The 25,562-nt window shown below is 50.6% G+C and overlaps 2 protein-coding genes and 1 long non-coding RNA gene across 7 annotated transcripts in view; 2 read left to right on the forward strand and 1 right to left on the reverse strand.

Moving 5' to 3' along the window:
• On the forward strand, window positions 1-10,896 carry NSMCE4A (NSE4 homolog A, SMC5-SMC6 complex component). The gene is made up of 11 exons (XM_054729052.1): window positions 1-334; window positions 822-899; window positions 2,177-2,307; window positions 4,416-4,567; window positions 6,112-6,211; window positions 6,842-6,932; window positions 7,796-7,890; window positions 8,921-8,969; window positions 9,627-9,721; window positions 9,810-9,895; window positions 10,728-10,896. The coding sequence occupies exons 1-10, from the start codon at window positions 49-51 to the stop codon at window positions 9,891-9,893; spliced, it is 1,161 nt and encodes a 386-aa protein (XP_054585027.1). The 5' UTR covers window positions 1-48; the 3' UTR covers window positions 9,894-9,895; window positions 10,728-10,896.
• Window positions 7,113-25,552, reverse strand: LOC114228999 (uncharacterized). 4 transcript variants are annotated; one of them, XR_008558762.1, is made up of 4 exons: window positions 25,349-25,552; window positions 16,172-16,246; window positions 9,582-9,629; window positions 7,113-7,247 (listed from the first exon to the last, which is right to left on the reverse strand). It is a non-coding gene; the product is annotated as an uncharacterized LOC114228999 (long non-coding RNA). The 4 variants fall into 4 exon arrangements; XR_008558763.1 differs by lacking the exon at window positions 9,582-9,629; XR_008558761.1 differs by lacking the exon at window positions 7,113-7,247 and having other exon boundaries at window positions 8,995-9,629.
• ATE1 (arginyltransferase 1) overlaps window positions 24,942-25,562 on the forward strand; it is a 53,178-nt gene continuing 52,557 nt past the window's right edge. Inside the window, exon 1 of one of the 2 annotated variants that reach the window (XM_008159502.3) lies at window positions 24,942-25,210. In XM_008159502.3, coding sequence (XP_008157724.1) covers window positions 25,126-25,210 — 85 coding nt within the window. In that variant the 5' untranslated portion in view covers window positions 24,942-25,125. The remainder of the gene's footprint in view (window positions 25,211-25,562) is intronic. The other variant, XM_028136377.2, reaches the window with a different exon arrangement.

The following is a 25,562-nucleotide window of genomic DNA, read 5'->3' on the forward strand; positions in this document are numbered from 1 at the left end:
GGGTTTCAGTTTCTGGCGCGAACTTCCGCCCGAGGTGGCGGCGCGGCAATGTCGGGGGACAGCAGCGGGCGGCGGCCGGAGGGCCGGGGACGGGCCCGCGAGCCGCACCGGGGGCGCCCCCGCTCCCGCTCCCGGTCCCGCTCCCCGCTGGGGTCCCGCCGCGGCGCCGCGCCCGCGCGCAGGGAGGCCCCGGAGCGCCCGAGCCTGGATGACGGGGAGCCGTCGGACTCGGGGGACGAGCTGCTGGACCCCGCGAGCCTGGAGGCGGAGACGGACCACGGCCTGTGCCGCCAGATCCGCCACCAGTACCGGGCGCTCATCAACTCGGTGCAGCGTAAGGCGGGGCGGGGCACGGGGGTCGGGGCGGGGGCGCGGGGTGCAGGCGGGGCGGCTGCTCGGCGGCGCCTCTGGCGGCTCCCCAAGGGGCCCCCGCATCCCTCGGGTCCCTCGGGCCGCACGACCTTGCGGGGGCGGGTCCCCGGCGGGACTGCACCGCGGAGGCCGGTGGGTGGCGGGGGGCAGGCCGGGAGAACTGTCACCTGCGCGGGTCCCCTGCGCGGCGTCTGGCCCGCGGGCTCCGGGGCTCGCCGAGTTCGAGGACCGCCCCGTCCGCCAGCGCCGAGGCTGCGGGCGTCAGGCTGCGGGCGGGGTGGAGGGAGCCGCTCCCCCGAGTCCCCGTCGCCTGGGGCGCAGCCCTCTCCAGGGCGCCTTTTTGGTTCAAACGAGGCCGGCGCGGAGGCGTGGGGCGGGCCGGGGCGGGCGCGTCTGGCCCGCTGCGGGGGTGGCCGGCCCACTGCCCAGTGTGTGTGTTTTTGAAACAGAAAACCGGGAGGACATCCTGAACGCCAGCGACAGGCTGACCGAGGTCCTGGAGGAGGCCAACACCCTGTTCAATGGAGGTGGTTTCTTCTTTATTTCCTTCTAGCGCCTTTCCTGCCCCGGCCCCTCGCTTTCTCTGCGGCCGCTCTTCGCTGTCAGGTGCTTGGGGGCTGGCTTAGTTCTTTTCATATCAGAGCCCATGTGTTGACACCAAACCGTTCCCGGAACCAGCCTCCAGAAGCGGGGGTCGGCCGGGTCCCCATCCCGGGGAGCGTCCAGTTCTGCTGTGAACTTGGCCGTGGGCATCTCCCGGGCTTCCTTTCCGCTCGGCCTTTGTGTGTTCCCAGCGCCTCTTTCCACACCCAGTCCGGTGGGGCCCAGAACCCACCCTCTGTCCCCCTGCCTCAGTGGCTGCTCCCCTCCTCGCCCCAAGCTTCCTCCTCAGTCTCCCTCCCATTCCCCTCTTGTCTCCTTTTATTTAAATTGCTCACTGTAGCTTATATATTTTTTAAAATGTATTTTTTTTATTGACTTCAGAGAGGAAGGGAGAGAGAAACATCAATGATGAGAATCATGGATCAGCTGCCTCTTGCACACCCCCTACTGGGGATGGAGCCGAAACCCAGGCCTGTGTCCTGACCTGGAATCGAACCCTGGCCTCCTGGTTCATAGGTGGATTCTCAACCACTGGCCCACACGGCCGGTGTGCAGTAGCTTATCTTTAATCCCATGTCCTCTGTCCGATCTTTTTGGATCGTCCGTCCTGAGAGGTCACTGCTCACCACCTGCAGGGTGGCACCTGAGATGCCCGGCCCTCACCCTGTTTCAGCCCAGGCTCCTTGACCACTACGGATTGCCAGTCAGCGCGCAGTGGGCCCAGTCAGCGCGCAGTGGGGTGCAGTCTGACCTGCCCCTGCCCACGTGGTGACAGTGGGCGCAGTGGGGTGCAGTCTGACCTGCCCCTGCCCACGTGGTGACAGTGGGCGCAGTGGGGTGCAGTCTGACCTGCCCCTGCCCACGTGGTGACAGTGGGCGCAGTGGGGTGCAGTCTGACCTGCCCCTGCCCACGTGGTGACAGCGGCGGGGCTGGGTTGTTGGAGTCAGGGAAAGCCCTCTGTGAAGCAGGCTTTGTTAGACCGCGGAGACGAAAGGTGGTGGTTCGTTTCCCGGGAGTAGAAGGGGAGGCGGCTGGCTGTTAGGGACTGGTCGGCTTCGCTTCCAGAGTGTGGCGAGCTGGGCGCGGAGCCAGTGTTTCCAGCGAGATGGGTGGGTGGTCGGCTGGGAAGTGCCGCGTGCTGGCTGGAAACGCAGGGGCCGCGGGCGGACGGTGTAACAAACCCATGTCTCTCCTGAACAGTGTCCCGAGCCAGGGAAGCCGTGCTGGACGCCCACTTTCTTGTTCTGGCTTCAGATCTGGGCAAAGAGAAGGCCAAGCAGCTGCGTTCCGATCTGAACTCGTTTGATATGTTAAGATACGTGGAGACTCTCGTAAGTTCAGAGCGACCGAAACTTTAAAAAAGGTTTTGTCATCCATTTGTCTGCTCTGCTTCTGTCCATGTGCAAGTAGCTGTCACTTCAGAGTTCTTGCAAGAGACCTCACCAAGTGAGAGTGACAGGAGAGCTGGGCTGGGCCCTGGGTCGGAGCTCAGAGCAGCTGGGAATCGCAGCTTCTGAGGCTCCGGGCTGTCCAGGCACAAATGGCCACGCTGTTTCCTCAGTCCCCGCTCCGCTCATTAAGTTTCCAGTTTATTCTTGGTGACGGGGACCTTTGCCCAGGACTGCGGGGGCAGGCTCGCCAGCGACCAGTCAGGGCTGGTGGGCGGGTGTTAGTCAGTCTGAGAATATGATATTTCAGAACCATATGGATACGATTGCGATTCGTTTGTTTGTTTTTGGTGGGGTTCTTTTTTTTTCTTTCCCCTGTTGTTTTACTTATTTTGCTTTGCCTCTTAATGAGTTTGAGTGGTGGTTGTTACCTGAAATGGTGGAACTTCTCCGTGACGGATCTGCCCCAGCAAGCACAGCGAGACCTTCTGTCTCCTGTTCTTTTTTTATCCTGCTCTGTGCTCACCTCTGCCTAGCGTCTCTGCGGGGACAGTGACCTTCCGTCTGGACGTTTGTTAAATGTTATTACGTGATTTAGTACCATGAGATCTGACCAGATAAATTCACTGTTTGTGAAGGTATGAGGTGTTTGTTGTTCTTAAAACCTTAGAATTTTTTTAAAATTTAAAATACTTAAATTTCAAATCTTACATTTTTCTCTGTTTTTAAAAAACCTTTTTATTTTGAAGTTAGTGTGTTTTTTAAAAGGCACACTCAAGTACCGCTCAGTAAAGTGACCTGATGTTGGGTCATCTTTTTAAAAATTACTTTTATTTATCAGGATAAAGCTCTGTACTTCAAATAACCTTTCAAGGTAAATCCCAGAAGTCTGAAAGCATCCCATAAAAACCCTGAATTAACAGCTGTCTAGCATCCACGTGGGGAAGACCTTCCCAATGGGGCACCAAGTATAGAGCCGATCAACGGTAAAGAAAAGGCGGCGGATTTGACCAGACAGGAGTTGGGACATCCCCTACAAGTGGGCGGCGGCCAGGGGTGGAGGGGGCGGCCAGAGGGGAGGGAGGAGGAAGGGGGAGGGAGGAGATGGAGGGGCTGACCTCTGACCTGCTTCGAGCAGCCTCTTTCCTCCGAGTTGGTTGCCTTCCGTAGGGTTAAGCTCTCGGAGGACTTTTTGATGATTGTTTCTGTGTAGTGGTAGCATTTTAGTTTGATAACCTCTGGACACTGATAATCATGTAATGTAACAGCCATGTGCTCTCCTAGCAAAGATGGCGTGTAGCCTTTTCTAGAGCTCGTAGGAGAGAAGACACACTCCCGCCAGCTCTCCCAGGAAGGCGGCTTCCCGCTGGGCCACGCTCCCCCGTGCCCGCCGGCCCCTGGGTGCTGAGGAGGGTTTCAGGGGCCTGGCCTCTGGGTGCTGAGGAGGGTTTCAGGGGCCCGGCCTCTGGGTGCTGAGACCACGCTGAGCAGGGTCAGGGGTCAGACAAAAATGAGAATCCCAATGCAGCTCAGCTTCCCTGTTGCCTTGGAGCATTTGGTGGGGCGAGACTGCATATTTCTATGCCGGCACAGCGTGCTAGGATTTTACAGATGAGCTGCGTGTGACCCTAGCCCACAGCCTGTGTGGGCCAGAGCCGGGTTCCCGTCTGGCTCCGGGGCCATTTGGGGCTGGGTCAGTCTTTGCTGTGGGGCCTGGACCAGGGAGGATGTTAGCAGCATCCCTGGCCTCTACCCACTGGATGCTGGGAGAACCCCACACCCGGTTGTGACACCCAAAGGTGTCCCAGGGAGGGTCGAGAACCCTGGGTCAACGCCGCTCGCCTCTCCCCACAGCCCTCGTGCACGGAGGAACGTCTCCTGCCACAGCAGGTGCTTTTGAAAATGGGAATTTGTCAGTAAAGTGATCTTTGTCCTAAGAAGTGCAGTCGGCGCTCTGCACAGGGACACGTGCCTGCGGCCTGTGAACGCTGAGAGAAGAGGGCGTGTGAATGGTCGCTGTGGCTTAACGGGCTTTTCCCTTCGTTCTGCAGCTGACACACATGGGCGTGAACCCGCTGGAAGCCGAAGAGCTGGTCCGTGACGATGACAGCCCGGACTTTGAGTTCATAGTCTACGACTCCTGGAGAATATCAGGCAAAACGGCAGAAAACACCTTTAATAAAACCCATACATTCCACTTCCTGTAAGGCCCTTTTAAAAACCCGAAGGCCAGCCATTGACAGACCTTACGTGTGTTTGAATGTAGGGACAGAAGTTACTTGGTGCTGCAGAGGTGACGACCGGGAGCCATGGTTAGAGACTAAACTGGCTGGAAAGCCCGTGAAGTCTTGGTGTGGGTTGGACTGCGGCAGGAAAGGCTGAGGGCAGGACCTCCTGACGGTGAGGGAGCCTCGAGCCCATGCGTTGGGCCCGCTTTGTCTCATCCGTAAGGTCCTCTGAGGGACACGATGCCTCTCACGGCACCGTGAGACGAACACGTGCGACGTGCGTGTGTCACACGTTCCCTCTCGGATGGTCACTATCCTGTGTTGGAAGGCTGTTGGAGTCACTGCCATGTGACCGGCCCAGTTCAGTTTTGGACACAGCTCTGATTTTGAAGTTTTTCTCTCTCCCCAAATGCACTCATTTCTGTCTTAACTTCCTGCTCAGCCCACACTCGGCTCGGAGGGCTCTTTGTGAGACGAATGCAAAGCGGGGATCTTGTGCCGGGAGGCACCTTCCCCAGGGCCCCCTTGTTTCTTCCTCATGAGGCGGGGCCTGGGCGTCTGTGTCCTGAGTCCCCTCAGAACCTGGAGACTGGTGTCTCAGGTGCAGGCTGAGGGGCCCTGTGGGTCTGCGTGGGGACAGGCACCTGCCCACACCCCTTTCTCTGAGGGTGTGAAGGTCGGGCCTCTTCACTGTGGGACGGAGTCCAGGGCTTTGTTCTGCTGCTGAGGGCTGGGCTCTGTCAGTCTAGGTGTACGGCTGGCCGCGGGCAGTGTCGCCCTTTAGTCACCAGCCAGCCGGCTCCCGCCGCGGCGCACTGCACAACCCAGCCCTGTGCCCGCGACGGCTCTTCCCTGGCCTCGTGTCCTCCCACCTCCCAGCTGCGAGGCTTGTTCTCCCTCAGGCCCCAACTTGGGAGCCTCCAGGCGCTCCTGCAGCGGAGCTGAGTGTAGGGCCCGGTGTCCCCGCTCGGTGGTGCTCCGTCTCCACGTGGGACCCACAGTGCACGAGACGCACCTGCCTACACGGTCCTTTGGTTGCCCAAGGGTAGGGGCCACAGGGTCTGGATTCTTGGGGGCTTGGCCTCTGCCTGATGCGTCTATTGCTGTAGCTCCGTCTGCATTGGGCCTTTTGGGAGGTAGTGGACAGGAAGCCCAGGGTCTCTGCTCGCGCAGTTAGCCTAAGACAGGTGTGCTGTGGCCCGCACGTGGGCCTCCCCCGCACACCTGTCCGAAGGCTTGTACCCACGGGAGCCATTCCCCTTCCCCACGCGCTCACCCTTCCCCGTCTCTGCCAGACAGCAGCCCGTGCAGGACCAGAGCAGGGTCAGCGACTACTGCTCAGGGCAAACCGTGCAGGGCGAGGAGGGAGCCCAGGCGAAGCGGAGCGCGGGAAACGGGCAGGAATGTGTCACAGGCCCGACCAGGCCTGGTCTGGTCTGAGCGCCCCGGGGACCGCTCTCAGTAGGGAGTGAGTTTAGTTAGAAATGAGCCAGAAAAGACCTGAGCACCTTTCCATTAGGTTGGGCTCCATCCAAGGAGAGTGCCCTGTGCCAAAGCCCCGTGCCGAGCGCCCCAGGAGGATCTGTGCGTCGGAGAAGGAGCGGGAAATGCCTGTCCAGGTTTGTCCTAAACCTTGCATTTTAAAAGCACCGGACGTGGAAATAGCCATTGGTACAATGGACATGCAGTTTGGCCATCTTTTCTAGCCGTTAGGGTCTGGAATCACTTAACTAACCGTGTTATTTGAGCCTCTAAACCTTTTATTGGATTGGCCATTTGTCTTAGTCTTAACGCAGCCAGTACTTCAGGTCAGTTCCCAGCCAGGGTTTCTCAGCCTCCTACTGCCAACACGGGGGGGTGGAGAGTTCCTGTTCGAGGGGCTGTCGGACGCGTTTGGGATGTTCAGCAGCATCACTGGCCTCTTCCCACGGGATGCCAGTAGCATCTTTCCTCCCCACCCAGTGGCAGCCACATATTGGCACATGTCCCCAGAGGCCAAACCCCTCCCAGTTGTGACCGCTATTCTAAAGGCCCCTTTTGTGATGTGCTATTTTATGCTCAACCTGAAGGTGGTTGGTTTGGTTATGTTGCTCCTCGGTAACGAATGTGGAATGTTCCTGAAAAGCTCTGTGAGCTTTAAGATGGCGATAAACACTCCTAGCCCGGGAGAGACGCTTAGAGGAGTCGCGTGGGGAAGGGCAGGAGGCTCGCCGTGGTCAGCCGGCTTGATGACGACTTTATGTTTTCAGCTAAAAAGAATGGAAGAATCTCATCAGGAAGCCACGGAAAAGGAAGTCGAAAGGATCTTAGGGTTGCTGCAGACATACTTCCGAGAAGATCGTAAGTGTGCCGCCGAGTTCCAGGTGGAGCGGTCTGTTTGTTAGATGTGTCAGTTTCAACGAGAAGCTGTTTTTATTTAAAAGGCATTTTCTTTTCTTTTTTTTTTAATCTTTACTGTTGAAAGATTTACACATGTTCCCCTTTCCCCCCATCGGCCCCTTCTCGCCCGCCCCCGTGAGAGGCATGTTCGGTGATACGTAATGTTTGGGTCATTTTGATCCTTTTGGCATGCGTATTTAATGAGGCTTCTCCCCTTTAGAAGTTCTGAGAATGTTGGTGAAGTAACTTTTTCTTTTTAAACAACGGGGTGTTTTTCTGTAAAAAATAAAACATGACGTAGACGTGAGATGAGTCAACAGGACCCACCCCACCTCTCCTCACTCCCCGGAGGCGGCCACCTGTAGAACGTGCTGGGTGGATCCTCACATGGTCTCAGAGTTAGGCCAGTCCTACGAAGAGGCACACAGTAGGATGTTTTGTGGGGTTTTCAGAGCTGATCACAATGCACACATTCTTCTGCAGCAGGACTTGTCCGTGTGGACACGTTCCTCTCGGTACGGCTGTGTCTAGACAGCTTGGCCAGCCCCTCTGCAGCAGGCCAGTGAGTCCTTTACAGCCTTCACCCCTGTAAATGGCGAGAGTGAAGAAGCGGGGCCTGACTTTGTCCACAGCTGCTAATATTTTTGTAGGACAGCTTTTGGGGGCGGGTGGGCCCAGGGGCCATGCCTGGTTTTAACAGATTTGCCAAACTGCCCCCAGAAGGGTCGTATGTGTTCACACCCCACAGCAGGCACGGAGGTTGGGCTTAGTGGTGCGCAGCAGCCACGCCCCGTGCTGAAGAATCTCTCCTCCTCTGTCTGTAGCCGACACTCCTATGTCCTTCTTTGACTTTGTGGTCGACCCACATTCTTTCCCTCGAACGGTGGAAAACATCTTTCACGTCTCCTTCATCGTAAGGGTAAGACATATTTCTCCAATTGCTTTTATGAGCTTTTAAAACATAAATAATAAAAACGGTGGAGGGAGCTGGCAGAGGGGTTTGTACTCGGCAGTGTGAATGTAGACCCACTGTCGAAAACAGGAACTGACCTGGAGGCAGAAACAACGGCTAAAACAAGTTCAAAATTTAGGTGCTTGCTTTTCTGTGTAGAATTTTAGTGAAAGGATCGGCAGAATGTGAACATGGAACTGTGGGTTAGAGAGCACTGTGGTGTCCACGTTACACGCCTGCATCCGATAGCTGTCGTGTGATGTAAGAATGTCCTTGTTGTCCAGGAGCCTCGGGAGGGCCAGGTGGCCTATCACGTACTCTCCTAAAAACTGATGATGAAATGTGCGAGGTGGCCGAAGGAGGCTTACGGTTGTGAGCGCCCTGCATTACTATTGGTTGTGTTTTCCACGTGAACACTGGCAGCGGCTTTTGCCCACCCTGTGTCTACAGAGAGTGACGAAGTGGGTGTGGCAGCACTCGGTGCAGTGGAGTGAGGGGCATGGAGGAGGTCTTACAGCGGGCTTGTAGCTCTGAGCGGGAAATTATTTTAAAGTAGGTAAAGTGCTGTGGAGATTGCTTAGACTGTCTTTGCCTTATCGGATTGCTTTCCAGCACATGTAAGATGAATGTGATCTTAACCTGAGACAAAAAAATCTTGCATTAACTAAAGTTTTCCCAGAAATGATATTAGGCATATTTTGTCAATGGTAAATGATAGAATTATGCACAATAAAATGTGAGTATGCAAAAAATACATATATCGGTTAAAGAGGCAGACAGGTCAGTTCATGAGATCCTGGGGTGGAGGCGTGTCGGGTAGGAAAGCTGAGAGGCCTGGGAGGCGTGGAAAGAAGAACGTTCTCGTCTTGTCCATGTACTCGCCTCACTGTTGTTACAGTTTCCTTGTCTGAGATATAGAACTTTCTGAGTAATTTTTTTATCCCGTGGTTATGGGCTCTAAATTGTAGTCTTCTAAAATCATTTTTTTGTGTTTTAGGATGGTTTTGCAAGAATAAAACTTGACCAAGACCGACTGCCAATAATAGGTAAATGATCCTATGTTCAGAAAAATTAGTTTTAGAGAAAATTTATTTGGTACTAGAGTTTATGCATTTTACTAAGTAAGGGAGTTTCCACGTCAGGAAACAAACTCTTGTAATGCTGTATCTCGCTCAGCCAACTGAAAATACTGAAACCGTGGCCGTGGTTTAAAACGGTGGGTTCTTCTACATCACTGATTTGGCTCCACATCTACTGCTGTCAAGAGGAACAAGAAATCGTATAATTTCCCTCAAATCTTAATTTAGAAAGTTGGTAATTGCAGTTATTTTTGTAGTTTCCTTCCTATTTTCTCCTGATGCCAGCTCCTCCTCTCCCTGAGAGGGTCTTTCATTCTTAGTTGAGTGATTGCTCCTGTGAAGGTAGAGAGTGAAGCCCGCCAGGGCGCAGCTCCGTGGCTGCTACGCCGAGATGCAGGGTTTCCCAGTGGTAGAATGTGTTACTCGACTGCATTTTTTTAATGGAAACAAATGGATGACTTGCTACTATAATAACATTACGACTCAGTGATGCATAAGTCCCAATCAGTAGGTAGTATTAGAATCATCTTCTTGATACAGGTTTCGTTCCTGTTTTTCATCCGTTCCTGTGTAGCTTACCTCTTCTGATTGAATAATCTTTGAACACTTTTGTCTTCCAAACAGAGCCTGTTAATATTAATGAGGAAAGTGAGGGCATTGACCAAAACACCCAAATCAGGAATCAAGGGATTATAGCTTTGAGTTACCGCGACTGGGAGGTAAAGCTCCGCCCATTGCCCACAGGTGGTCCGGCCTCGCCTCGACCTTGGTCGTAAGCCCGGTGCCCACCTGTTCTTTGCTCTGCAGGAGATTGTGAGGACCTTTGAGATCTCGGAGCCCGTGATTGTCTCCGGCCCGAGCCGGCAGAGCCTGAGTGCTGACGGCAGCTGAAGGTAAGGCTCCTGGGGGCAGCCGGGGCTTTTAGCAAACGCTCCAGGCGTCGGGCCCATTCTGGGGAAGTGTGGGTCTTGCTGCCCATTGCCTCCCTGTGTTGGTGACAAAGGCCGGGCAGGCCCTGTGGAGGGTCCCCTTCGGACCAGTGGCCTTGCTGATCCTCGGCGGGCCGTCGGTAGAGGCGGAGCAGTTAGTTCCTGGCTTGGCTTTTCTAACCCTACACGACACATCGGTACATCAGTGACTATGGAAGCCTCCATGGGTTTGCTTCAGCGTCCCGTTAGCTTTGCTTACTTTGTGGGTACAAAGCAGAAGAGGAGGATCACCTCAAAATGAAGTTAGGAAATGGCCATTTCTCAAATGAGCGATGCGGTGAGGGAATTCTGCCTTTCTGTGAAGGAGAGCATTGCGGCAAGCAAGGCTCAGGGGTGACCTGGCTTCTGCAAGCAGCTGTGGGGCCTCTGAGACCTGGACTCCGCCGGCTCCGCCCCTTTTCGATGGCGGGCAAGTCGCCTGCTCACACTCGGCCACAGTTGCCTTACTGACAGATCTATAAACCTATTCCATAAAGTGGGAGGTTTCTTTTTCTAGCTCAAGTATTCTATGATTTTAAGAGTTAAAATGTAAACTCTTCAATGTGCTTCAGTTAACTGAGCTGCTTTTGTTCTGGGATCCTGAGGGAGAGGGGAGTGTGGACATAAGGTAGGTGTGTGATGGGTGAACCGGGCCTATGCACTGAGGAGGGCTAGCTCTTAGGTTGCATTCGTGTATATTAAGTCACCTTTTGATTTATAAACTGTTAACCAGCTATTTCCCCCTCCCCCCTTTTAGGACTCAAATGGATAGTGAAATCCAGAAAGGAAAGCAGCGTGCATTGTATATATTGTATGATTGAACATTTTTAAAGGCAGATTGTTTTTAGTAAACTGTAGCTTTTGATAGTTTATGGATTTGTCATGGTTGTCTTTGATTAAAGGAAATTCACTGCCATGTTCACAAATAGTTGTAGTTCCTCTTTGTTCTGCTATCAGGAGAGTGTCTTCCTTCTCCAGGCCTGTCCCATGGCAAGTTCTAGATCGGCAGGCAGTGGCCTACCCATCATTATGGTCCTTGTTACACCCTGAGCTGTGACGTCAGCTCGTCGGGTCCACACTCTTAGGTTGTACCACAGAAAGTAGTTTTGTCGCTAAAACGTGGTCAAGTATCAGCAATGTCACGTGACTCAGCCTGTGATTTATACGCAAGCGGCTCCTCGGTCCTCGCCAAGCCAGGCTGGACCACCTTCCCAACAAGCCAACCGTGGGTCCATCTCGCCACAGTCCTCTGTCCACGAGGCTGCTGACCGCTAGAGGGAACCACACGGGCGGACGCAGGCTGCTCCCAGGGCCTGGTCTTTGCTGGGCCTTCGGGTCTGTGCCGAGGGCTCTCTGAGTCCCTAGCGGGTTCCTTTCCCGTCCCGCTTTCTGCATCAGCCCTTGCTCACTCCTCCCCTCGTGTCAGAGCTGGAGGGTCTGTCTGGAAGGCTCGGGGCGAGCTCCCCTGCTCCTCGGTCTCCGCCTTGCCAGTCATCCCTCTCCCTCTCCACACCTTGTGCTTTCCCCTCCACCATCTCATCTCATCTCATCTCATCTCATCTCAACAAAACGACCGGGACCCGTAAGTTCCTGTCCTGTCTCCTCTGTAAGTAGGACCACTTGCGAAAGCGTCCAGTCCGAACCTTGGCCGCTCAGCACCTCCTCCCACCACTCTGCTGAGGCTGTTCTATGCCAGATTTACTGGCGATTCCTTTCCAGCTAAGATCCAGTGGACACGTGCTGTCCGTTTGACACTTGAAAAGGCACTTCTCGAAAACCACGTCCTTGTGTCTGACGCTTCCCTGGTTTTTCTTCCACCATCCCGCTCGAGTGAGAGACACATCGCATCCTGAACCTTCCCAAACGGACTACACTTCGCCAAGCAGCTCCGGGAGCTGTGGCAGAGGCTCCTGGCCGGCTCGCGGGCTGTTCTGACCTGCGGAGAACAGCCCGCCTTTCCTCCCGCAGCGGTGCTGGTGCTCTTCCTGCTTGAATTCTCTTTGTCCCCCACAACCTTCCCTTATGGGTCACTAACTCTCCCCTGGTCTCTCGATTCCTTCTTGCCCAGTTTCTGCCACAGTCACCCCTCTGGTGCCTGCTTCCTGTCCGCCTTCAGATTTCTCCCCCTTCTTCCCACACGGGACTCCCCGCTGCCTTCAGGACTGAAAGGCCCGAGCTCCTCAGTGACGGCCCAGCCCCTGCGATTGGGGCCTCCGCCTGTTTCCGGCTCTCTTCCTCCTTCCTTGTTGTTAAACGGCCTGGGTGAGAATCGCATGCCATTCCCCCAGTGACAGTGGCTTTCACTGTTCAGTCTCCTCACGGGGCTGTGAGTCACCCCGTCACCACAGCCAGCTGGAGAACATTGTTACCTGGCCTTCCTCACCCCTCAGCCCTGACCCCCCGCTGACCCACTCTGTCTCTGTCTATTTCCATCTTCAGAAATTTGCTGGTTCTGGACATTTCACATAAACAGAATCACGTGTGGTCTTAACATTATAATTTTTTTGCTGTTGCCTTCCTCGTCCCCTTCATTTCCATTCTGCTTGTTTCAAACACTCCCCACTAAGAGACGTGAGTTGTTACTTTCTTCAAACCAAGATGGAAAAGCTGCTCCTTCGCATTTCGTACCTTTTGGTAATGACCGAGTTTCCTAACCATGTACTTTTTCATTGTTTTTAAAATTGTCAACATAAGTTACCTGGACAGGTTGATTAGGGGCCACTTTTTCGTCTTCCAACTTCTAAGTTGAAAAACAAAAAAACAACTGATAGATGCCATCTTTTAAAAAGCAAACTGAGGTAGTACCCAAAGCCTTTTCCCTTCAGAACCTGGAGTTTGAATAGCACCTGTTCTCATCTTAGTCGTCTTGTCTGTGCCACCTTGCTCATCTGCACCCCTTTCCTGTGGGGCTCTCCCAGGGCCAGGGCTGTGCCTTCCTCTGTGTCGATGGTGGCTGCTGGGGGTGCAGGCCACGCTCCTCACTGCCCTGCTGCCTGAGGAGTTCCCGTCCAGGTGCGTCCTCAGGCTCCAGGCCCCATCCGTTGCGCCCTCCTCCCTCGTCCCTATTCTCTCACTAGAGCTGGTGCTACAGAATTGGAGGTCTGTGTGTGGTGACGGACTGTTCAGAGGTTGGGAGCGGGAGATGACAATATGGCTGCACACTTTAGAGGGAGAGTCTGCTTCCTCTCCCTTGAATCTGGGCTGGCCTTGCCAACTTGTTGAGCAGCGCAGTTTGGCAGAAGTGATGCTCCGGAGGCCAGGCCCGGAAAAGGCTTGTAGAGGTGGACAGGCCTCTCAGAGCCCCGAGTCACTGGAATAAGTTCAGCCACCACGAGGCCCTGAAACTACACGGGGATGGGACGGAGGGAGAGGGCCTAGCCCAGCTAGCCAGCCTTCTCGCTGTTCCTGCCAAGGGCCTGGAGGGGAAGCATGGACCCTCCAGACTAGCCCGGCCATCACCTGAGTGTCCCATGGGCTCCGGTGGTGCTCCAGGGGCAGAAACTTGCCCAGCTGAGCTCTGCCTGAATTCTTGGTGCAGAATTGTGAGCTATAATAAGATGGTGGTTTTAAGTCAAGTTTTGTGTTTATGGTTTAACGCCTCCCCCCATTTTGATGCACTTGGAAACAAAATTAGGATATGGGGTTTTACTGCACTAACAACTATGCAAGTATGCTGCCTAAAAAAGAAATACGATCATCTAGAAAGTTTTGATTTTATTTTCTAGTTGACTTCTCAGAAATGGTGGTATCCTCAGGAGCTGTCTTCGGAGTGGTTTCTTAGTGCTGCTCTCTCCTCTGGCCTTCTCCCTCAGAATCGTCACTTCTATGGGTGCTTCCCAGCGAGGCTGCATGAGGGGGTAGGCTGTGATCCGCTTAAACTCCTTCGCTTCCTCTTTCCTCACCGGAGGTTTTAGGGGAGGAGGAGCCTGGGCGCCGAGTTTCTGAGCCTCTCGTTTGTGATTTCTTTGCTCTGCAAATTCTCGCCCTCGAATCATGCGATCTCGATGTCTCTGCATCTGCTCTTGCACCCAGGCCACCTGGTGCTGTCTGGTTTTAGCTTTGGGTCTTCTCTGCATGTTTTCCGTCTTTTCGTCCTCCAGGGTGAATGTCTTTGGGGAACGTATCTCACGTGGACTCTTCTGAGGAAGCAGCCGGTACTTGTGGTCTCGGAGGCCTCTGGCTCGCTCTGCCCGGTGGATGTGCTTCTTTATCTGGTCCAGCTCCTTCTCAGACACTAGGTAGTCCCATCTCTTAGCATCACCTGCTTTTTCACCTTGTAGCCTGTTTTCCTCTTCCTTTATGTCCAAGTCCCATTGGGGAACCAGAATGCACTCCCAAGCACCGTCCAGCATTTCCTGATATTGTGGACAGCAGCGCTCCTCCGCTTTGGCAAACCACAAGTCAAAGACAGTTTATGTTTACGACGTGCTTCTCTCCTGCTGGAACTGGACTGTGTCCTCGCGTCTATGGAATGGACGTCACCCCGCCGCTTGTCAGAGGGACGTACCAGAACTGTTTAAGTCGGCCGCTCTCTGTCATAGTCCATGGCACGGATCTCAAGTGGCAGCCAGCCCTGCCTGGCACTCCCACATGCTCACTTAGAGTCTCTTCACTGTGCGTCCGGGCCTCCTCTTCACCCCGCCACTCCCCTCCGCGGGGTCCCTCCTAGTTGAAGCCTTGGCCTGAGACTTCCTCGAGGAAACAGAAGCAGTCACTCAGGAGCACCCCTGCCCCGTCACAGCCACCACCACGTTCTCCCAGACCCCGTCTTCCTGCCTTTCCAACACTGCCCCTCCCTAGACCAAAAGCCAGTTTCCACCTGTGCTCACTGAGCCTCCAGAACTTCCATGTGCAAATGCTCAAGTTCCCTTTCCTGCTACTGGGTCACCCCATCAGCGTGACGATATGCGTCAGCCTGCATCGCCTTTGAACAGAAGAGGAACCTTCTCGACTGCACCTCCTCTCCAGCCTCCACTGCCTTTGCTCCCCTCCACAGCGTGACTTGAAGCACTTACCTAGGACCCCCTCTACTTCCCCGCCTCTTATTTTCCTCTCAGTCCTCTTCGGCCGGGTTTCTGTGCCCACCCCCACCCTTGTTTGAAACGGCTCTCATCTAGGCCATGGGTGACTGCCACCGGACAGATTCGGTGCTCCCCTCTCTTGTCCCACTGACCTCTCAGCAGCTTTCTCTGGAGGTGCCCGTGCTCCTCCTCGAAATACTTCCCTTCTGGCTTCCAGGCTGTGGACAAGGGCATGTGACTGAGGCTAGCTTGGATCCCTCACTCTCCCAGCTATTAGCTGAGTGTCCCCAAGTGACTGACTAACCCTCATTCTCTTCCGACTTCATGGCCATTCCCTCCACCTGCGTTGCTGGTTCTGTCTTTCAAATGGAATGCCGGGAAGGAGCGGAGAAAGTGTCACCTAATATAGAGCAGTCACAGTGAGGGCTGCTGGGAAGGGACAGTCTCGAGCATGAACCAGTGACCTCACAGGGGTCCGGCTCGAGGGGGAAGAGGAATGGACAAGGCTGCCTGTGCCTGCCTCAGCCTCAGGCCCACATACCCTTTACTTGACTCTCCCTACAGAGTGTTGTCTTCAGTCTGCCCTTCTCAGTCCTGTCACTTCTAACCTCAAAACACCCCACCCTGGGGTAGTAGCCTCCCTGGCGTCCCCGAACCCATCCTTCTCTCCCTCTGCCCCAGCGTGTCACACAGTGGCAGTGACCTTGGCATTCTACAGATCTGAGCCTGTCACTTTGCTGCCTCGACAGTCGGAGTGGCGCCCTAACCTGGTTCCTGATCTCTCAGTCGACCGCTCGCTCCCCTGCCGCAGCCACATGGACTTCCTGTTCCTCAAGAGCCATGCTCTTCCCCATCCGAGTCCTTTCACCTGTTCTCCCTTCAGAGTCACACAAGAGGTAGCAGCTCTGACTGCGGCACTTACGCATGTCACTTCTAGGTTTCAGTTTACCCGTCACTTCCTCAGACCTTCCACATAGTCATTCAAATATAACCCCATCGTTTCATGACACTTAGCAGAGTTTGTGGTAACAACCTGCTTTATGTCGTGGTCAGGGCGGACACAGGCCAGCAGTGGTGCTCAGTGAACCAACACGACAGGCAGAGCCCCAGGCCCTTTTCACCTTGGTGATAAACTACCATTGTTACTGGCTCCCAAATGCCCGGTAATGTATTTCCTCACCTTAATCTTCTTGTCTGGTGGGGACCGGGAACCTCCTGCAGTTGGAGGATCCTGAGTTCTTCTGGCCCAGCCAATCTAGAAGAGAGAGAAGCTATGCTAGGAGTGGGAGAAGGGACTCGGGAACATGCTCTAGCATGAGTTGTATTCGGGAACTGATTGGGGACTGGCTTCTCATGTTTCTCTTTCCCTCTCCCCCACCTATTTCTAAAAAATTTTTTTAAGAAAGAAAAATTATAAAAGTAAGTAAATACAGATATTTTATGCTTAAATGAAAGAATTTCAAACATGAAGTCATAACAGTGGTTCCTTTCTATTTCATAGGAAGAACTGAATGAAAATTTCAATCTGCATTTTAATCACTTGTTTCCTAAACCCAAAAAGATACTACTTTAAGTCATGCCACTCAGATGTCAAATTCATGTGATATTAATTCAGTCAAAACTGTTACAATACCTAGACGTGACTGCATCATACTACCATACACAAGTTCCTAATACAGGACAGGCATACCTCATTTTATTGCACTTCATAAATGTTGTGTTTTTGTACAAACTGAGAGGAAGACCCTCCACTAGCAAAAGACTCTGACTTGCTTTATGACGGTGGCCAGGACCCTGACCCACAGTGTCTGAGGTACGCATGCCTGTGCTCACTGACTATGAGCCAGGCACTGTGTGAAGTGCTAAAATGCTCCTGTGAAAACAGAGTAAAAGTCTTTTGTTTGACAAAGAAAAATATGCATTTTTTAAAATATATATTTTATTGATTTCTTACAGAGAGGAAGGGAGAGAGATAGAGAGCTAGAAACATCGATGAGAGAGAAACATCCATCAGCTGCCTCCTGCACACCCCCCACTGGGGATGTGCCCGCAACCAAGGTACATGCCCCTGACCAGAATCAAACCTGGGACCCTTGAGTGTGCAGGCCGATGCTCCATCCACTGAGCCAAACCGGTTAGGGCTGCTTTCTTTTATATATATATATTGATTTCAGAGAGGAAGGTAGAGGGACAGAGAAACATCAATGATGAGAATCATTGGCTGCCTCCTGCACACCTCCAACCTGGGCATCGAGCCCACAACCTAGGCATCTGCCTGACTGCTATCGAACCCGGGACCCTTCAGTCCGCAGGCCAATGCTCTATCCACTGAGCCAAACCAGCTAAGGCAAAATATGCACTTCTTAATGCGAGCCTCTCTTTAAGGAATCAGCTTAATGAAAATAAAACTTATATAAAGAGAATCACTTGGACTTAAAAGTACTTGTCATTTAAATACTATGTTGTACATTGTTTCTGTTTCGTGAGAAGAGAAACTGGGAGGATAAAGAATGTTTATAAGCCAGGGAGATAAAGAATATTTTTGATAAGCAAATCAGGTTGATACAAATTGAGCAAGACTAGACTTTGCCCTAACATGAGCAAAAGATGGCCTGAGTTGTTTTTCTATGATAAATATAAAAAGGACTAGTCTCTGCCAACAGTATTTTATCACATACCTAATTTTAATTCTTTGTCAAAAACCATGAAATATGTTTAAATAGTTATGAAAAGTCCTGCCTGGGGAAGATGATGATTCCTGAACCAATATTAATACATTATTATTAACCAGAGTCTGTAGTTTAAGATTCACTCGTGTTGTACATCCCATGAATTTTGACAAATTTATGACAGGAGTCCATTATAATAATTATACAGATCTGCCCATTTCTAACTGGGTTTTTGTTGTTGCTGAGCACTGGCCGAGGTTTAATTCTTCTGCTTAGGATCATTGTGATTTCTGTGGAAGGGTTACTACGGTCTGTGCCTGGCTTACGTTGCATGTGGATCCCAGTTGTTGCAGCACCATTTTTTGAAAAGACCCTCTTCTCTCCAGTGACTTCCCTTTGCTCCTTTGTCAAGATCGGCTGACTGTGTATGGATCTACTTCTGGGCTTTGTACTCTGTTCCCTCGCTATGTCTGTTCTTTCTCCACTGTGCGATCACTCCAGTTTCACAGTAAGTTTTAAGGTCTGGTAGTGTCAGTCCTGACTTTTTCTCCTTTAACACTGTTTTAGTTATTCTGAGTATTTTGCCTCTCCAGATAAACTTCAGGACCCTTTTGTTGAGATCCACAAATAACTTGCTCAGATTTTGATTAGGATTCATTGATTCGAAAGATCAAGTTGGGAAGAAATGACATCTTAACAATATTCATCTTCCTATAAATGAACATGGATTATCTCTTCATTTATTTACACCTTTGACTTTTTTCATCTGAGGTTTATAGTTTTCCTCATATACTAGGTGTATCAGTTAATAATGCGGATTTTGTAATTAAAGAAAACACGATAATTTCGAGAGAAACATCAAAAGTGCTTTGTTCAAAGTAATGTCCATCGCTAGCTACACATTTCCCCCATCTTTCAGGTGATTTGTGGATACCGTCCCGATAGAACTTTTCTTGTTTTGAGGCAAATCATTCAGAGACCCAATTTTCCACTTCGTATATTTTGAAGTGCTGCTCAGAAAGTGCGTGTGCCATTGATCAGAACAAGTGGTCATCTGAAGGAGCAAGGTCTGGTGAATACAGGGGTGGGTTAATACTTCCCAGGCAAGATCTTTTAACGTGTCTTTAACTGGTTTTGAAGTGTGTGATGGTGCGTCATCATGAAGCAAAATTACTTTGCTGTGTCTTCTGGCACATTCTGGTCGTTTCATGATGAAAGCGTGGTTCAAATTAATTATTTGTTGTCGGTAGTGATCAGTATTAACGGTTTCACCTGGTTGTAGAAGCTAATAATATACCACACCTTCCTGATCCCACCAAACGCAGAGCATTGTCTTCTTTCCAAAGAGATTTGGCCTTCCAGTCGATGTTGATGGTTGACCTGGATCAACCCATGATTTTGTGCATTTGGGATTCTCAAAATAAATTCACTTTTCATCGCCAGTCACAATTCAATGCAAAAAAGACTTTCTTTCATTTTATTGATGACTTTTCGGTTTCCCATTTGTCTTTAGTTCAGTTGATGTGGCACCCATTTTCCTTTCTTTAATATCTTTCCCATTGCTTGTAAAAGATTGGAAATTGTTTGTTGAGCAATGTTTAATTTTTCTTATGTTCACCATAAGCTTCCTGAAGTATTCAGCAGCATTTTTCTTCAAAATAATGAATTAAAACTTCCCGCAAATGCTTTTTGGCACGAAATTCGACATTTTTAAGTAAAAATATCTATAATGTTAACACCTTCAGAAAATTTGACATATGAAGTTTTGAAGCTTGTTGTCAGTACAACAAAATAGCATACATGTCAAATCGCATATATATCAACATATGTGTAACTCCCATCTATTGAAAAAAAATCTGCATTAACCTGTACACCTAGTAGATTTTGTACATATTTTGTTAGATTTATACCTAATTATTTCTTTTGTTTTTTTCTGGTGCTAATGTAAATGGCATTGTTTCTAGTTTCAAATTCCAATCAACATTGTATCTTATGCCGAAACTGATTTGGCTCAGTGGATAGAGCGTTGGCCTGCGGACTGAAAGGTACCAGGTTCGATTCCGGTCAAGGGCATGTGCCTTGGTTGTGGGCACATCCCCAGTAGGGGGTGTGCAGGAGGCAGCTGATCGATGTTTCTCTCTCATCGATGTTTCTAACTCTCTATCCCTCTCCCTTCCTCTCTATAAAAAATCAATAAAATATATTTAAAAAAAAAACACATTGTATCTTGCAACCTTGCTATAATTGATTAGTTCCAAGATATTTTTATTGATTCTTTGGGATTTTTCATTTGGCCAATCATGTTGTGAATGACAATTTTATTTTTTCCTTCCCAATATTATACCTTTTATTCCTTTTATTATTTACTAGAGGCCCGGTGCACAAAATTTGTGCATGGGGTGGGGGGGGGTCCCCCTCAACCCAGCCTGCACCCTCTCCAATCTGGGACCCCTCGAGGGATGTCCAACTGCCTGTTTAGGCCCAATCCTACCGGGCCTAAACAAGCAGTTGGACATCCCTCTCACAATCCAGGACTGCTGGCTCCCAACCACTTGCCTGCCTGCCTTCCTGATTGCCCCTAACCGCTTCTGCCTGCCAGCCTGATCACCCCCTAACCACTCCCCTGCCAGCTTGATTGATGCCTAACTACTCCCCTGACAGCCTGTTTGCCCCTAACTGCCTTCCTGTGCAGGCCTGGTCACCCCTAACTGCCCTCCCCTGCAGGCCTGGTCACCCCTAACTGCCCTCCCCTGCAGGCCTGGTCCCTCCCAACTGCCCTCCCCTGCTTGCCTGATCGCCCACAGCTACCCTCCCTTGCAGGCCTGGTCCCTCCCAACTGCCCTCCCCTGCTGGCCATCTTGTGGGCCATCTTTGACCACATGGGGGCAGCCATCTTGTGTGTTGGAGTGATGGTCAATTTGCATATTACTGTTTTATTAGATCTTTTATTAGATAGGATTGCATTAGCCAGGAGTTCCAGTTTGATGTTGAATAGGAGTTTTGAGGAGACATCCTTTCACTTTTCCTGATCTTACCAAAAAAGCATCTAGTTTCTCACCATTAAGTATGATGTTAGCTGTCATTTTTTGGTAGGTGTTATCAAGTTGAGGAAGTTCATCTGTATTCCTAGTTTGCTGAGTTTTTGTAATGTATGGCTGTTGGATTTTGTCAAATGCTTTTTCTGCATCTACTGATATGATTTTTCTTCTTTAGCTGATTGATGTGGATTAAATTAATTGCTTTTGTAAGGTTAAACCAGCTTTGCTTAACTGAAATAAGTCCTACTTGGTGGTGGTATATAATTCTTTTATACAGTGTTTGATTCCATTTACTAATATTTTATTGAGGATTTTTGCATGTGTGTTCACTAGAGATATTGGTCTAGTTTTCCTTTCTTGTAATGTCTTTGGTTTTTGTATTAGGGTAATGCTGGCCTCATAGAATTAGTTAGAAAATTCCCTTTTCTGCTATTTTCTGGAAAAGACTGTAGAGTTGGTAGAATGTCTTCCTTAAATGTTTGATAGAATTCATCAGTGAACCCATCTGGCCTGGTGCTGTTTTCATAGATCATTAATTATTGATTCCATTTCTTTAGATATAGGCCTATTCAAATTATATACTTCTGTGGGGTTTGGTAGATTATGTCCTTCAAATAATTGATCCATTTCTTCTAGGTTATCATACATATGGGCATAGAGTTGTTTGTACTATTCCTTTATTAGCCTTTTTTCCCCCTTTATTAGCCTTTTAATGTCTATAGCAGGGGTCCTCAAACTTTTTAAACAGGGGGCCAGTTCACTGTCCCTCAGACCGATGGAGGGCTGGACTATAGTTTAAAAAAAAACAAACTATGAACAAATTCCTATGCACACTGCTAAGTTGGCTGCTAAGCAGGACAGGCAGCGGTGGCAAAAACACCCGGCGGGCCGGATAAATGCCCTTAGCGGGCCGCATATGGCCCGCAGGCCGTAGTTTGAGGACCCCTGGTCTATAGGATCAGTAGTGATGGTCCTTCGTTCATTTCTGACATCGATAATTTCTTTTCTTGTTTTTTTCTTAATTAACTAGAGGCCTGGTGCACGAAATTCGTGCACTTGGGGTGGGGTGTCCTCAGTCCGGCCTGCATCCTCTCGCAGTCCAGGAGCCCTTGAGGGTTGTCTAACTGCTATGGAGGCAGGAAAGGCTCCTGCCACCGCCGCTGCACTCGCCAGCCATGAGCCTGGCTTCTGGCTGAGTGGTGTTCCCCGCGGGAGGGCACAGACCACCAGGGGGCAGCTCCTACGTTGAGTACCTGCCCCCTGGTGGTCAGTGCACGTCATAGCGACCAGTCTTTCCGCTGTTCGGTCAATTTGTGTATTAGCCTTTTATCATATAGGATTAACCTTACTAGAGTTTTATCAATTTTATTGGTCTTTTCTTTGGGTTTTCTTTATTGATTTCCTATATTCAACTTCATTTATTTTTGCTTTATTTTGGATTTAATTTCTCTTCTTTTTCTAGTTTCCTAGGGCAGTGGTCAGCAAACTGCGGCTCGCTAGCCACGGTTTGCCACTCTGTTGACTAATGAGTTTGCCGACTACTTGGATAGGGGCTTAATCACAAGGAACAACAGCCTGTAATTGCTGGAATCGAGAGTCTAGGTCAGTGGTCGGCAAACTCATTAGTCAACAGAGCCGCAGTTTGCAGACCACTGTCCTAGGGGCTTACCATTTGACATCTTATTTCAGTTATATGCATTCAGTACTATAAATTTCCCTCTAAGCACTGCTCTTGCTGCATTCCACGTTTTGTTAAGTTGTATTTTCATGTTCATTTAGTTCAAAATATTTCTCAAGTTCTCTTGAAACTTCTTTGACTCAAGTGTTATTTAGAAGTGTGTTGTTTAATCTCAAGCATTTTGGTATTCAGCTGTTACTAGTTTTATTCCATTGTGATCTAAGAGCATACTTTGTATTATTTCTATTCTTTTAATTTGTTAAGGTTTTTATGACCCAGAATATGGTCTGTTTTGGCCAATGTTCCATGTGCGCTTGAGAATAATGTGTATTCTGCTATGTTCAATAAACTATTCTGTGGATGTCAAGTTAGATCCAGTTGATTGGTGGTATTGCGTTCAATTATGTCCTTATTGAGTTAATGCCTGATGGATCTGAATTACTGAGAGTGGTGAAGTTTCTATTACAGTGAACTCATCAATTTCTCCTAGCAATTCTATCAGTTTTTGCCTCACATATTTTGCCTTTCTGTGCTAGGTGCATATACATTAAGGATTGTTACGTATTCTTGGAGGATTGATCCCTTTATTATGTAATGCACCTTTTTATCCCTAATTTTCCTTGCTCTGATGGTTTACATTGTCTGAAATTAATGTAGCTACTCCAGCCTTGATTAGTGTTAACAATATATCTTTCTCTGCCTCTTTACTTTTATCTGTTTATAAATTTAAATGGGTGTTTTGGGAAGATAATATATAGTTGGGCCTTTTTTAAATCTAGTCTGATGGTCATTTTATTAATATGATTGAAAATTAATATAATTAAAAACAAAGTTAACTGTCTGTTACTGGCAATTTTAAAAGGACATTCTAATAGTGCTGCCACCCCACCCCCCAAGATGGGGGAAACTAAATGAAGGTTTGTATTTTCTCATTTGGGCTTCAAAGATGAAAACTGTCTCTGATCTTCAGCAAAATAAAGATATTTAGGAACTGCTGTCCTACATAAGTCCAGACATAGTATCTGTTGATCTCTTCTTCAATTCACTTTAATCACCTTTCCTTCCTCGTTTTTAACTAGTTGTATGACCCTGGGCAAGTTATTTAGCCTCTCTGGTCTGTTTTCTATGCTGTGAACTGTAAGGATCAAATGAGTAAAACATATGCCTAGGACTTTGACATTATCATTATTCAAGACTGGGGGTATGCCCTGGAGTGCCCTGGCTGGGGTTGCTTTAGGGCAGTGATGGGCAACCTTTTGAGCTTGGTGTGTCAAACTTCGCCAAAAAACTGAGCATAACTCGGATAGTGTGTCACTTTGAGGAAAAAACATTATTTCGCAAATGTTTCATCCTCAGGAGCAGCAAATGTTTCATCCTCGGCATGCGGCCGCCTCAGCGACCGCGTGTCATCAGAAATGGCTACGCGTGTCAGTGCTGACACGTGTGTCATAGGTTCGCCATCACTGCTTTAGGGTGTGGGATAAGGTTGGGACTTCAAAAGGACAGAAGTGAAGTGGGACAAGAATGTAAAACTGAAAAGCCCCGGACCTCCTCCTTTGTATTGAGCATGGCATTCTGCTGTTACATTTCACAGGCCCTTTCATTCAAAATGAGAGCCGAGCCAGGAAAGAACTGGGAAAAAGCAAATCTGTTATAATTGAACAAGATGGATGAAGTCTGTCTTAAGAATATGGTATCTAGCAAGGAGCCTTCAAGTAAGGAGCTGGAGTGGAGAAGCCTAGTGGGCCCTGAGAATTGGCTGTACCCTACACACCTACCCCTTGTTCTGTTCCCATTGTGTGCGGCACAAGTGATGCTGAAACTCTTCACCTTAATTAGGCACATACCCAGCAGGGTGGGCCTTGGGTCAAGAATGTTGAAACTGATCTCAAAGGTTTACCTGTTTCTCCAAGTTTCATGATTTCACTTTTATTAAGTGCTGCAATTAGAAAATGAGCTTAAAAAAAAGAAAATGAGGTTTATTATGGACTCGGAAGAACAGGACCGGCAGGCTTAAGTGATCTGTGCGCACAAGATAAAGATGAAGGAATATTACTTTGTTGGACACTCATTTTTATACTTTGTCCCGGACTGTTCCTCTCTAGAAGGTCCTCTTAGGACAGTGCTTGCAACTGGAGGCCCGCGGGCTGGATATAAGTTTTGTTTGGCTGCACTGTTCAAGAAAATTCTTTTAAAGTAACATTTTTAAAATCGTATTAAAAACTCTAGATTTCGAGCTTTTCTTTACAAGTTATGGTGACGCTGGGCTCCTAGTGGCCCCAGGCAGCGGCGGGCTCTGGCCGGTTCCTTTAAAAGCGTCAAGTATTCAAGTCACCTGCCCGGCCATTGGCAGATGCCCGCAAGCGGACGAGTCCGCGGGCACTGACGTGAGTGCCCGCTGGTTTGCAAACGCTCGAGTTGGTTACATGGCGGTCAGTGACGATCTGAGATGGTAACTGAAACCGAGACCTACAGGGCCCCCGTCTCCTCCTCCGTCAGATGGGCAGCTGTCGGGAGGGGCGGTGATGGAGTCTGCGAAGGCAGCTGGGTGCACGGCTCCCACCCCGCCGACGCCCCGAGCGTCCCGGCCCACCGGGGACGGCACCGGAAGAGGCGCCGGGCGCGGGGGCTGCGGCCAGGGACGCGCCGCCGGCTGCGCTGCGCTCTCTGCCCCGCCGCGGGCCCCGCGCTTCACTGAGGTCGCTCGGCGCCGGGAGGCGTGGCCGGCGCGCCCACCCCGGCGGCGGCCATGGCCTCGGTGGTGGAGTATAAGGGGCTCAAGGCCGGCTACCACTGCGGCTACTGCGACTCCGCGGCGGGCAAGGCGTCCTGCGGTGAGTGTCCCGCCTCGCGTCCCGCCCGGGCCAGCCCCGCGCGGGGAACGCACTGCCGGCTCCCCACCCCCGCTTCCCCTTCCCGCTCGCTTCTTCCCAGACCCGTCTCCTCACGCTCCGTCCCCGTCTCACCCTCACCGAAGATGGCGGCCCCTGTGCGGGAAGGGGCAGCAGTAGCCGAAGACTGCCTGCCCGGGGCCAAGATGGCGCGGGCGACGTCAGCGCTTCCGCCTGCGCGAGGCGCGGTGCTTTGTGGGGCGGCTGCGGGCGACGCGGTGCATTGTGGGGCAGCAGTTGGGGGGAGGGGAGGGCCGGCCTGAGGCGTCCGGTCGGCGCGGTGCATTGTGGGGCA

Source organism: Eptesicus fuscus, chromosome 17, assembly GCF_027574615.1.
Source record: "Eptesicus fuscus isolate TK198812 chromosome 17, DD_ASM_mEF_20220401, whole genome shotgun sequence".
NCBI classification, from domain to species: Eukaryota; Metazoa; Chordata; class Mammalia; order Chiroptera; family Vespertilionidae; genus Eptesicus; species Eptesicus fuscus.